Raw genomic sequence first — 13,496 nt, 5'->3', positions numbered from 1 at the left:
TGGGGACACAGGTTCGATCCCTAGTCAGGGAACTAAGATCCCACATGCCGTGCTGCACGGCCAATAAATAAATAAATAAATAAATAAATAAATAAATAAATAAAATTGAATCACTAAAAAAAATGAAAAAAATAAGATCATTAAAATGTGAATTCTATGATTATTCTAAGACTGAGCTTCTTTCCATATCTTTAAAGTTATTTGTATTTTTCCTATAGATGATTTGGTTATATTCTTTCCCCAATTTTCTTTTTCTTTTTTTTTCTAAATTAATTAATTAATTTATTTATTTTTGGCTGCATTGGGTCTTCGTTGCTGTGCACGGGCTTTCTCTAGTTCCGGTGAGCGGGGGCTGTTCTTCGTTGTGGTGCACGGGCTTCTCATTGCGGTGGCTTCTCTTGTTGCAGAGCACAGCCTCTAGGCGCGCAGGCTTCAGTAGTTGCGGCACGCGGGCTCAGTAGTTGTGGCTCGCGGGTTCTAGAGCGCAGACTCAGTAGTTGTGGCGCATGGGCTTAGTTGCTCCACGGCATGTGGGATCTTCCCGGACCAGGGCTTGAACCCGTGTCCCCTGCATTGCAGGTGGATTCTTAACCACTGCACCACCAGGGAAGCCCTTTCCCCAATTTTCAGTTGAGGTGTTCATTTTTTTCTCATTGATTTATAAGTGCCTTTATATCAAGGATATTCTTTTTTATTTTTATTTAAAAAATTTTTTTATTGGGATACAGTTGTTTTACAATGTTGTGTTAGTTTCTACTGTACAGTGGAGTTCCCTGTGCTATACAGCAGGTTCTCATTAGTTATCTGTTTTATATATATTAGTGTACATATGTCAACCCCAGTCTCCCAATTCATCCCACCCCCACTTCCCCACTTGGTGTCTGTACGTTTGTTCTCTACATCTGCGTCTCTATTTCTGCTCAAGGATATTAATTCTTCGCCTGGTTTGTGATTGGTCTTTTAATGCTGTTTATAGTTTCTTTCTTCTTTTTCTCCATAGAAATTAAAAGTTTAAATTTAGACAAGTCTTTTTCTTTTTGACTTCTGGGTTTAATGTCACGTGTAATGGAAAGATGGAAAGGCTTTCTCTACCTTAAAATCAGTGAAATCATCTTCTACATTTTCTTTTAGTACTTTAGTGGTTTTATTTCTTTATGAATTTTTAATTGAAGTATAGTTGTACAATATTATATGTTACACATGTACAATATAGTGATTCACAATTTTTAAAGGTTATGCTCCATTTATAGTTATTATAAAATATTGGCTATATTCCCTGTGTTGAGCAACATATCCTTGTTGTTATTTTATACATAATAATTTATTTCTTTATGATTTGCCAGCAGTGCTGGTGTGGTGCCTTTAACACTGCTGACAAAAAGACTGAAAAAAACCCCAAACCCAGGGAATTCCCTGGTGGTCCAGTAGTTAGGACTTGGCACTTTCACTGTCCTGGCCCAGGTTCAATCCCTGGTTGGGGAAAGATCCCACAAGCCACAAGGCTCGGCCAGAACAAACAAACAAACAAACAAACACCCAGAATTTCATTCAAATTAGACTTGGATTCAAATCTCAGTTCTGACATATTTGTTTTGTGACTTTGGAAATGTTACTTAAAGCTTGTTTTTTCATCTGAAAAATGCGGATGTGGCTATCTCCCAGGTTATGGTAGGGATTAAATGAAAAAGTATGTAAAGCACCTAGTGAATTTTTGACTCTCAATAAAGGTTCATTATTATTGGCATTACATCATTCTCCCAGCTTTGAATCCTTTGTCCCTAGAAGCTGACACCTTTCTCCTCTTCATTTATTCATGTTTTCATTCAACAAACTCATATTGTGCGTCAGCTTTGTGCTTTCTTCTGTATTAAGGGCTGGTTATACAATACAAAGCTGAATAAGACACAGTTCGTGCCTCCAAAGAGTTCATAGTCAATGGGAAAAGGGAGAGACAAAGAGATGAACAGATAATTGTAAAACAAAGCAATCAATGGACAAAGATAATGGAGAATATCGTGAGGAGTAGTTAGGGAAGGCTTCCTGGAGGAGGTGCTGTTCCAGAAGGGACTATGTTTAAGGGTCAGAGGTGAAAGAACAGCACCTGCAGGAACTACAAGCAATTCCATGTGACTGGAACATCTAAGTCAGCCAGGGTGGGGGAGGAGCCTGTGTAGGTCAGGTTGGAGAACTTGAACTTTATCCTGCAGGACAAATGGTAAAGAGTTTCTGAAGCATTTTAGCGAGGTCAGATTTATGTAGCTCACCGGGATGGAGTTGGGTGGAGAGATGGATTTGAGTGGCTGAGATTGGAACCTGGATGAACAGCAGTTGCAGTCATAGACATACATAGGCAAATTAGATAAGCACTTACGAGATACGGATTGTCTGGGTGGGGTGGGGGTGGGAAGGAGAGGGAGAGTAACAGCAGGTACCCAACAAATATTTGTTGAAAAGATGGTTCACGGTATCTGACTCCAGTAGGTAGTGATGCTACTATCTGAAAAAGTATGGGAGGAACAGTTTTGGGGGGTGGGGGTGGAGAAAGTGAACTATTTCAGAGATGTGTTTGAAACAGTTTAGAAATGTGTATGGACCAACTGCCTGGAGACAGCCCTCAGGCAGGTGGCTCTAGGAGGGAGGGAGGGAAAGATTGAAGTTAGTCAAGAGACAGTTACAACCCTGTGAGCGGGTGAGATTAACGGGATAGGTAACCAGCCAGGATCCCCCAAGCCCACAATGTCAAGCGTGGTCTGAGCAAGGTTGCCAACGGTGGGTTCATGGCGGCAGGGGGCGCACTCGGACTCAGGGACGTGGAGCAGGAGGCTGCTGGGTCTCCCACAGCCCTGGGATGACAAGCCAGCTCCCAGAGCAGTGCCAGAGAGACCAAGCTGAATCTGCGGGAGACCGAGGGCCCTCCGAGGTTGTTGGCCTAGTGCCTTCGATGGGGGAGATCCTCCAAATGAAGCTGAACCTCCAGAGCTGAACCTCCATACCCCTGCCCCGGCAGTTCCTCGGGGCATGTCCAGGTCGCTTATCAGAGCAGGAGCCTGGAGCCCTCCCGACCCCGCTCACTTTCCCGGAGACCTGACTTGTGCTTTGCAGTTCGGCGCTGCCCACCGCGTCAACCTGCAGAGAGAGCCCTAACCTGAAGGAGATGTCAGGGACTGGGGAGTAAGGGGGTGGAGGTGGTGCCGGGCAGTGGGAATGGGGTGGTCAACTCCAGCAGGGAGCACCAAGATGACCGGTCTGGGTGAAGGTCCCCGAGGGGACCAAGGAGAGAGGGAACGGGGTGCGGTCGGGGGGGTCAGAGTCTGGATGTGGCACCCGAGGAAACAACGTTCTAGGAGGCAGACAAGCCCCAAACTCCCACTTGGGGATCCCCGAGGGACACCTTCCAGGGACCGGGCAGATGGCACCCAGAAATGGGGTCGGTGAATCAGGAGAGCAGGGAAGAGGCACACCACGCCTGGATAGAGAGAGGTCCGGGGATCCAGAATGCGCAGACAGCGCCTGGATGAGGGTTACTAGGGGCAGGAGAGCGAGGATTCAGGGCACAAAGCCCAAGACAGACAGGATGGCAGCGTTGCGTGGGGAGGCAATGGAAGTGGCGGGAGCGGGACGACCCATGCGGCGCCAGAGCATCGGGCATGGTGCCCAAGGCACAGGAGAAGCTGGGGACGACGAAGCGGGCCGGAGGAGAGCGGAGTGCGGGAGCTAAGCTAGGTGCGCGAGGCGGACCGGCGTGCAGCTAGGGGGAAGTCCGAGGGAGCCGGAACGCCGAGCAGGGGACCCAATCCAGAGACAGGGCTTCGGGGCGAGGCTCTGAAGAGGCGATGGGGCAATGCCTCTGGGGGTTCCCGGCCCGGCTGTGACTCCAGTTTAAAGCACCAGACCAAAAACACCGCCCAACGCACCCCCGGCGCCCCCCCAGCTCTCTTGTTTGTCTCCTAGTCCGGCCGGAACCGGCTTCTGCTCGCCGCGGGGCGGGCGGGTGGCTGCTGATTGGATAAAGCCTGTTTCCAGCCCCCACTCAGCCAATCAGCGTGTGGCAGTGTTTTCATCTAGGGGTCGGAATAAAAGGGCTGGAATAAAAGGGGGGCAGAAAAGGCGCCGGCCGGGCCCGATACACACCAGTAAGAACCGGGTGAGCTGGATCCGGGGGACCTGGGCCCCGGGCTTGGGTGCTGGGGGACAGAAGGCGCACGAGTAAGGGCGTAGGTTGAAGATGTGTGCATAGGAAAGGAGAGAGATTGAATGGATGAAGAGCCGCCAGGAAAGAGTTGACGAATCGAGGAGGGAGCTGGGGGATGGAGGGACGGGGGTCCACTTCCATGGAAACGAGCTAATTGCCGAGGAAACGGCCCCGGATGGGGGTCGTGCGAGAGACTCGCGCCGCCGGTTTGAACCGGCTTCTCCTCGCCCATGCGGGGCTCGCGTGGCCGCAGCGCCTAGCGACCTAGACAGCGGCCAATGGCGCGGCAGTTCCTGTGCCGTCAGGCCAATGAGCGGGCCGTGGGCGGGCCGTTGTGGAACTCCGTGCGCTGATCTTGTGGTTCAGGGAGCCCGGTCTGGAAGAGGGTCTCCAGTGCCGGCGGGCGGGCGCCAGTGTGGGCCCCAGGGAGTGGCAGCCCTCAGGTATGCACCTGCCCAGGTATCCGGACCTCAGGCTGCCTCCCCTGCCAACCCCCAGGCTGTGTCAATCCTTCTGGGAGCCAGGACTAAGTCCACGTCCCTGAGCAGGCGTTAGTCCCTTCTTGTTTGCATGCCTCAGTTTCCCTCCGAGTGAGCCGAGGGAGAAGTCTCCCTGTCTGGCCGGGGCGGCTCTCCCGGAGCTGCGGGCAGGCGGACGAGCCAGCGGCGGAGAGGGTGGCCCAGGGCACGGGCAGGGCTGGGGCTTCCTTGCTGCGCGCACTTGCCTCCCGGGCCGCAGAGGGGTGACAAGCTCCGCGCGCTGCGGCAGCGGCCCGGGTTGGCCGACCCGGCTGCATAGTGCCGGGCGCTGACGCTGAGGTCTGTGCGCAGGTGGCTGCAGAGCCGCAGCCCGAGCCGGAGCCGGGCCGCCGCGCCTCGCCTCGCCATGGCGCCCACCCTGGCCACTGCCCATCGGCGCCGCTGGTGGATGGCCTGCACGGCCGTGTTGGAAAACCTCCTCTTCTCGGCAGTCCTCCTGGGCTGGGGCTCGCTGCTCATCATGCTCAAGTCGGAGGGTTTTTACTCCTACCTGTGTACTGAGCCAGGTGAGCCGGGTGTTTGGACTCGGGGTGGTTCCTGGAGTGGGGGCTTTGGGAGAGGGGGGATGGGGGTGTAGACCCAGCCAGCAAGACCACCTCACTGCGCAGCACCGCCTAGTTAGCAAAAGGCCCATTTGATCCTCACCCAGCTCACACACACCCACAGTGTGTGCTGAGTACACATCACTGTCCCTGTTTTGTGGCTGAAGAAACTGAGTCTCAGATCTTCTGACTTGTCTGAGGCCGCACAGCTGTAGACTGTAATAGATCCAGAACCCCTAAGTCCAGGGTGTTCTTTCCAGCACCTGGGAGCATGACTGGACTCCTCTCCTCCCAGTGCCTGGCACATCACTTGCTTTGCAGTAAACATGTTGCTCTCTGACTGTAAGAAAGAGGAACTCCTGACTCAGTGGCTGGGGTACAGCAAGAGAAAGGAAGTGGCTTGGCCTCCAGCCGGTGGAAGGTTCATCTAGAATCTAGATGTTTTTCTGTCAGGCCATCATGGAGTCTCTAAAGGGCTTTTCGGATACAATTTCTTGTCTATTTTTGCTGCTTTATGATTTTCCAAAGGACATTTCCTCCCACAGGCTGTGAGAACATCTCAGTGGCCTTCTACCCCCATGGGTCGGGGGGAGGAGAGAGGCAAGGAGGATATTTATGGAAAGGACACTAGGTCTGTCCTCTCCCTTTGCCACACATTGGTGTTGCTGAATGAAGGCCGAGGATGCTTGTCTACAAGAAATCTAACCCCCACCCCTATGTTCACACCCGATGACCTTGTGAAAGGATCCTGATTGCTGAAGGTCAGTGGGGTTCAGCCAATCAGTGGGACCCAAGTGCCTCTCACCCACTACCCTGCTACCTGCCTTTCTAGGCAACCTTGATAGGAAATGTTTTCCTCTGCTCTCTGTCCCCAGCAGTGACTACGTAATGGTTGAACTCAGTAATGTCTCTCCCCAGTACTTTTGTCAGCAGCCCCTGCCCAAGTTCCTTTGGATGGAGATAGCCCAAGTCTGACTCCCTGAATCACACCACTGGCATGCCCTTTTTTTTTTTTTTTTAATTTATTTATTATTTATTTTTGGCTGCATTGGGTCTTCATTGCTGCGTGCAGCTTTCTCTAGTTGTGGCGAGCGGGGGCTACTCTTCCTTGCAGTGTGGGCTTCTCACTGCGGTGGCTTCTCTTGTTGTAGAGCACGGGCTCTAGGCACGTGGGCTTCAGTAGTTGTGGCACGTGGGCTCAGTAGTTGTGGCTCACAGGCTCTAGAGCGCAGGCTCAGTAGTTGCGGCGCAAGGGCTTAGTTGCTCTGCGGCATGTGGGATCTTCCCGGACCAGGGCTCGAACCCGTGTCCCCTGCATTGGCAGGCGGATTCTTTACCACTGCGCTGCCAGGGAAGCCCATCATGCCTTTTTTTTTTCCCTAGAGTTCTAACTTTGAGGGAAGAGAAAGCCCAGCTCATGCTGCCTGTCAGCCCGTGTAGAACCCTCCCTGGTTTCCTACTCTGATCCTCCTAGAAGATTCCTGAGCATTCCAAGTCACTAGGGAAGCTTCAGCTGGGAGAGGTTAAGGACAGGAGAAAGGGAGGGGATGCTGAGGCTGCCTGAGGGCAGAGAGTATATCATATATAACCTTTAGCCTTTAGCCACTCAGAAATATTTCCTAATAACCTTAGGGTTCTTGGCAGACCTTTCCCCACATCAGCAAGAAATCTTGGGAGATGGGAGAGTCACTCAGACCTTGTTCCTTGAACAAGCTTTCTGCTTTGCCTGAGAGATGTTAGGAGATTAATGACTCTGGAAGGGAACAGGTTGGAGTGTTAGGCACCTCCTCTCCCTCCCTCTCTCCTCTCCTTGTAGATCATGACCCTTCCTGCTTGCCTCTGATGGATTCTTTCAGGCTGCACAGAGGGGTTAAAAAACAGAAAGAAGCATCATCCCCAGATGAAGCTTTTCGCGTCTCATCCAGACTGGAGGACTGTTGTAGTCAATTTTTTTTTGACCTACTGTGGTGTCAGAAGGTCAGATTCTAGGGTTTTTTCCCTCACATTGTCCACTGATTTAATTTATCTTATGGTCTTGGCAGCGCTGGGGCTGGTCACTTCATTCCTGCCTCAGCCTTGGCTTCTTCCTTCGTTGAAGTGGGAGGAGTCCCAGAGATTGTGCCGACGCAGTGCTGAGTTGGTGTTTAAACCCTTGCGAGGCTTGCCTGGTCCCTCCTGTAAACCAAAGTGAAGGTGAAGGGTCAGGATTGTGGGTTGAACATCAACTTCTTATCCCGTGCCTTTGTTCCTGCCTCTGATTTTGGTTTTTCTGACTATCTGGCAAACCCGCTGACCCAGCATCCGTGGCAGGCAGGCCTGCTGATTCCACACAGCTTATCTCTCTGGCCTCCTTGCTCCTTGTTTCTTTGGAGTCTGAGTAACCTGTTGCCTTTTGGGGCCAGGAGTCCCTGTATCTTGCCTGGCTGGGAGTGCCCGGAGGATTTAGGATCAAGATTTCTGCTTAGGCCTAATATTTTCATGCTTGGGGGACAGCTGAATTGCAGAGAAGCAGTTAGGCCATTTATTACCTTTATTGAATTAAGCTTGTGAAAAGCTGACCAGTCTACAGCTGATTGAAATGCAAATTTGTCAGCTTTTTGTTGCTTTTAGGACTGATGCTTTGGTTTGTTCTCGAAAGAAAATTTGCCTGAACCTGTTGAAAGGTTCTCAGAACTCTTTCTCGGGACTCCAGCCAGAATCCGGCCACAGACACGGTGTCGGGTTCCAGCATGTCGAGGTGGGAGAAAGAAAGAAAGAGCTGGGTTTTCCACTTCCCCTCAGCTCTTTATCCCTGTCTCCCGGACAGTCAGGATGGATGACAGGGGCTGGGGACCTGGGGCTGGCACTTGGCTTTGCCTCCCCACTGCCCCCTGGAATGGACAGGAGACCGACTGGGTTCCCAGCCCCGGCTTTTCCAGAACTGTGTCCTTTTGGCCGCCGGATGGCCGCTGTCACCACCCACACCCAAACTCTTTCTTCATTTCCTCTGTCAACCAGTGGCCCACTTCGACAGGGTCAGCTCAGGGGGCTGGTGCTACCTGTGGATGTTTAATCTCCTCTTTCATCTGACCTATACATTCAGTAAACATTTTCTGAGGGGCTCTGCTGTGCGCAGAGCAACCCGGGCCCTCAGGGAGTCTGTAGTCTGCCAGCATCTAAGAGTCATCACACATAGGCCTACATGATTCCAAGTGGTGGTCCGACCCCAACGGAGAGCAGGGTGCCAGGGGTGAGAGCCACCGCGGGGATCTGGTTCAACTTGGGTGGTGGGGGGGCTCTGTGATATTTAAGCAGAAGCGTGGAGGGCCACAGGGGTGAGTCAGGAGAGGAGGGGGCAGTGAGCCTCCGGGGTAAGCTGTGTGTTGAAAGAGAGGAGAAGGCAGGAGATTACTGGAGATCTGGGAAGGGGCTAGGGCCTGCAGGCCCCTGGAGAGACTAGATTTTATTCTCAAGGCAGGAAGAAGCTCCTGAGGCAGAAGAGATGGTCAGATTCACCCGTTAGCCTCTCATGAATTGTTGAGGGCTTGCCACACGCCGGGTGCTGGGTGGGGTGGGGGTCCTGAAGGTGGGAGACGTGGCCTCTGCCCGAGGAAGCCACGGTCCAACCCAGCCATAGACCCCAAGGCAGACCCCAGTTCTGTGCTCTTGACCACCACAGTTACTCTGCTTGTGGTGGCCGGGGGGTGGCACCCCTCACTGAAACAAAGCAGGAAGCTGGCCCCCGGGACCCTGAGAGAGCAGGGCCAGGCCTGGTCCCCACCAGGCCGGACCGAGGCTGCAGATGTGGACAGGAAATGGTCCGTGCCACTTGACGGCCCTCCCTTTTTATGGTCTCCTCCCACCCTCAAAGGCCACTGGTGGTAGCTTTTGAAAACCCATCGTTTCACATTGTGTGTGTGTGTGTGGCCACACCGCATGGCATATACGGGATCCTAGTTCCCTGACCGGGGATCGAACCCATGTCCCCTGCAGTGGAAGCTCGGGGAGTCTTAACCACTGGACCACCCCGGAAGTCCTTTCACTTTTTTGCTGCGAATAGGACTGTTTTCACTCTCTCCCCCCAGTTTATTTTGGATTTTTTTTTTTTTAACTCGGTACTTGGGGATCAAGGTTGGGGCCTCCAGCCTCGGGACGTGTCACAGAGGAGCTGGTGCCCTTGGCCCTCCCCACCCACCCTGCCTGCCTCCTTCCCATGACCTAATTTCCCTCCTCCACATCTGCTGGCCCTACCTGGCTTCTTGGTGTCCCATTAAGGTCCTGTCCAGCTTGGTTGGCTTTCAGGGACCTTGTGGGAGCATCTTGGGGGCAGTCCCATTCTCACTAAGTGACGTTAAGGGCCACCTGGCATTGCCCTGACACTAATAGCCTTGTGTGTCTTTATTCTCTCAGCATTTTCTCTCTGAAATGCCTCTAACCCAGGTGGTACAGTGTCAGCACAGCCTGAAGGTTAAAAGCAGGAGCTTTGCGGTCCGACCACCTGGATTCAAGTCCAACTTCCCCATATACTGTCTATGAGACCTCAGGGAAGTGACTTATCTGCTCTGACACTGCTGGTATCTGGATGTGGAATATGGGGTGAGGGAATATGGGATGGCGCTCGGTGACACAGGAACCACTGGCACGGAGCACAGTGGCCAGCGCACGCCGGCACTCTGCGATCACAACGCGGGGGCTGGGCCCTGGCCTACCAGGCATGGTCCTCTGACTGTGTCCTGCCTCGGTTTGCTGTGTCTGAGGCTGACCTCTCACCTACATACCCCCTGCCAGACTGAGATGCTGCTTCCTGTTGCCGGATAGACTAAGGATTTGAGAGAGACAGGAGATCCTGGGGCAGAGACCATAGCAGGGGGTCCAGAGGCCTGCACTCTGGGGGCTGGGGGCGCAGCTCGGGTTTGCAGAGGCCTCCAACCCGGTGCCGCTTACTCCCTTGAGCATCATACGGTCAGCTGTTCTGGTTTGTTTCCCTGGGGTCAGGGGAGCCCCCTCCTTGATCCAGGGAGGTTAGGGGAGCCTCAGGGGGACCACAGCACCCTCTTTTCTCCCCTGCTTTCTCTGTAAGGGTTCCGTGTGTGAGTTCGGTGAGTGGGGCCGAACAGGGCAGGCATTGTTCTCTCTTCCCTGCCCCGGGTCTCCTCCTAAGCAGCCTTACGCCTGTTCTCTGCACACTCTGGACACGCCAGTTCCTTGCCTGTCTTCTTGGTTCACCTTCCCTGGCTGGGCTGGGCCGGGACGGGCCACTCTGGCCACATCTGTAATAAGCCGGTGCAGGTGAGGCACAGAGCAGCCTGGACCGGGGTGAGGGCTGAGGTCTAGGCTGGGAGCAGAGGGGCACCCCAAGGGCTTGGCACTTCCTGGGTGCTTATCTGTTTGGGTCTCTCTGGCCCACAGTGGCCCAGGTGGTAGCAGAGCGATAGAAGCAGCTTAGGTGTGACCGTGTTTGGGCATCTGCTGGATCTGTGATAATTCGTGTGGGCTGTTTACTGCCAACAAAGCTTCGGGCTCACGGAAGGTTTAGTTCCCTCTGGGGCGAGGGGCACTCTCGCACTGCTCCCTGGGCCGATGAGAGGCCACCTGGGCACCCTTACCCCCAGCTCATTTGTTGCTGGACATCACTGCCTGGAGCTAGGAGGGCAGAGGGCCAGGTGGCCCCATTGGCAGGGATTTAAGAGAAGGCTGGTGGCCAAAAGTGTAAGGTCCCTGCTACTGTTGTAGCAGCTCTAGGATGAAAGATGGGAGGGACAGATTCCCTTCCCTCCACTCTGACTTCTCTCCCCCTGAGCCCCCCTGTCTAGTTACAGGGTGACCAGATCTCTAAACAATTCAAGATGTTTTCGTCCCCATCTTCACTTAGAGCAGATCAGGGAGTCTGCCTTGCATATGTGTGTTGCCTTGGGATTTCACCTTCTCTGTCTCTCGGGGAGTACAGTCATGGATTTAGGTCCAGCTGTGGTTCCTCTCTGGGGAAGCTAGGAGCAGAGCACCCTTGTGCCTTTACTCAGAGCCCGTGCTGCCTCGCTCCCTCTGCTCCCCATCCAACCATGGCTCCCTGCTTGTAGCAGCAGATCCCACAGCACTCCCAGCCCGGAGTGATTTCGTGTCCTCTAGCGCTCTCACAAGCCAGCGATCCCAGACCTGGGGGTGCCCCCTCCACCCCCATCCACTCTGTCGCACCTCTGTTGGTTTGCTTGCACCTGCACACCAACCTGGAGGTGGCCGTTGCTTTGCGGACACCCTGTCCTTCCGCTTTACATTCCAGTTCCTGTTGCTGCTGGCAGAGCTGACACCCGAAACCAGTGCCAACCTGTGAAGCGGCTCTGCTTTTCCAGAAGCGGCCTCGCTGTGGACAAGCAGCTCAGGCCTGCTGGCTAAGGCAGTGTGTGTGACAGTTCTGAGCTGGATCCTAATGGGCTCAGATGACCCTGTTTGTCATGTGTTTTGGCTGCCAGCATGGTGGGGCATCTTTTGGAAAGCTGAGAGAAAGTGGTGGTGGGGGCGCCGAGAATCTGGCTTGTGAGGTTTTGTTTCTTTGGCTTCAGGAGGTTAACGTTGGGGCTATAATCTCCTTCGATCCCCTCTGTCTTCAAGTTGGTTCCATGTGTCCTGTTTCATTTCTTCTTTCTTGATCCTTTTGGCCAATGTGATCTGATGCCACTGTTTTCATTCATTCAGTAAACAACTGCTGTGTACCAGGACCAAGGGGAGGTGCTGGGGACACAGGTGACTAGAACACAGTCCCTGTCCTTCAGGGCCCCCAGCCCAGTGGGAGACTAGACATGAATTCATGCTGTGGATGAATGGTCAGTTGCGGAACTCTGCTCCCAGTTAGTGTGTCCAGCTCTGCTGCCAGCCATTACCCCCATTCCGAGCCTCCAACAAGAGGAGTAGTAATAGTAGCAATAACAACTTTTACCTATTGTTTATTGAGCACTTTCTATGCCTATGTGAGCTCTAGAATGTTATCTGGATTTCTCTTTTATCTTCCTCAAAACTCTAGAAAGGTAGATGATTTTTTTATATTATGCCCATTTTACAGATAAAGAAACTGAGGTAGAGGTGAAATCACTTCTCCAAGGTTATACAAATAGGAAGTGGAGGAACCAAAATTGGAACCCAGAGGCCAGGTCCAGGCACGCCACCCTCAACGTGCCCCCTGCAGGGCCTGTTGGTCAGAGGCTGGCATATAGCATGATTCACCCAAGGTGCATCTTTTCCCGTAACCTTGGGTCACCCCCGAGAGAGACCCGGGCAGGCCTTGCACACCTCAGATTTATAACCCTGGCGCCAGAGGGCCGCATTCAGGAGGCACGCAGTTATCTGAAGAGAGGTATTTCCTTGAGTCTCCCAGCACGACCTCACCTCTAATCAGAGGCTGCTCCTTTCTCTGCAGGATTAGTCAGCATCTCTTAACTAGCAGTCCCCGAGACGAGAGGGTTCCTCCGCCGCGTGGCGGCCTATCCTCTGCCCTCCCACCCTCCGCTGCTGCAGCACTTTTTCCTCCGTCTTTTCGTTGTCTTGGTGCCAGGTGGACTTTGGAGGGTATCATGAAGGACTGGGATTACAGCACAGGCGTGGCCACAGGGGACAGTGACATCATGACCCCAGCGAGAAAAAGAAGAAAGGTGCACTTCAACAAGTGAAAGCAAATTACTTGGGACTTCTCTTTTTTTAACAAAACAAAACAAAAAACCCTTCCAAGGGGTTCCATGATACAGTGTATGTGTGGTTGGTGCTGTGAGAACATCGGGGAGGATTTAGCACAGGGACTGTGTGTTTGAGAAATCTGCCGTCCTGGGCAGTAAAGGAGGCCCACTCACCCTTCCCCTCGGTTGACCAAGGGCAGCGCAGTGAGACCAGCAGCTTGTCCTTCCCAGGTGGTCTAGGGTCGGCCTCCTGTATACTGGCTGCAGACTGTTTCCATGGACAGAGCTGCAGAGAAGGTTCTAGCCAGCCTGGGGTCCCACTCACAGCCCAGGCTGGGTCCCGAGGCCTACTCTTCTAGGTGTCGGTTACTCTAGAATGGGAATCCCAACCTGGGGCTCGTGGGTGCTGCAGGGGATGCCTGAAGGCCCTGAAACTGTGGGCAAGACTTTGTGCATTTTCTAAGGAGCAGGAGCGAAGCTTTCTTTATTGGATTCTCGAAAGCATCTGTGACCCCCCACACAGAAGTTAAGAATCTCTGCATTATCGCTCCAGGGAGCTTGGGCCAGATAGACATCCCAGCCT

At 53.2% G+C, this 13,496-nt stretch overlaps 1 protein-coding gene across 1 annotated transcript in view; it reads left to right on the top strand.

Moving 5' to 3' along the window:
- Positions 1–5,077: 5,077 nt before the first annotated feature.
- Positions 5,078–13,496, top strand: part of SLC43A2 (solute carrier family 43 member 2) — a 41,025-nt gene continuing 32,606 nt past the window's right edge. The window contains 1 exon segment of the mRNA XM_036837305.1: positions 5,078–5,237. Within this exon segment, the coding sequence (XP_036693200.1) occupies positions 5,078–5,237 (160 nt within the window).

Source organism: Balaenoptera musculus, chromosome 20 (assembly GCF_009873245.2).
Source record: "Balaenoptera musculus isolate JJ_BM4_2016_0621 chromosome 20, mBalMus1.pri.v3, whole genome shotgun sequence".
In the NCBI taxonomy this organism is placed as follows: Eukaryota; Metazoa; Chordata; class Mammalia; order Artiodactyla; family Balaenopteridae; genus Balaenoptera; species Balaenoptera musculus.
The sequence above is the reverse complement of the archived record's forward strand: the minus strand, read 5'-3'. Positions and strand labels throughout refer to the sequence as shown.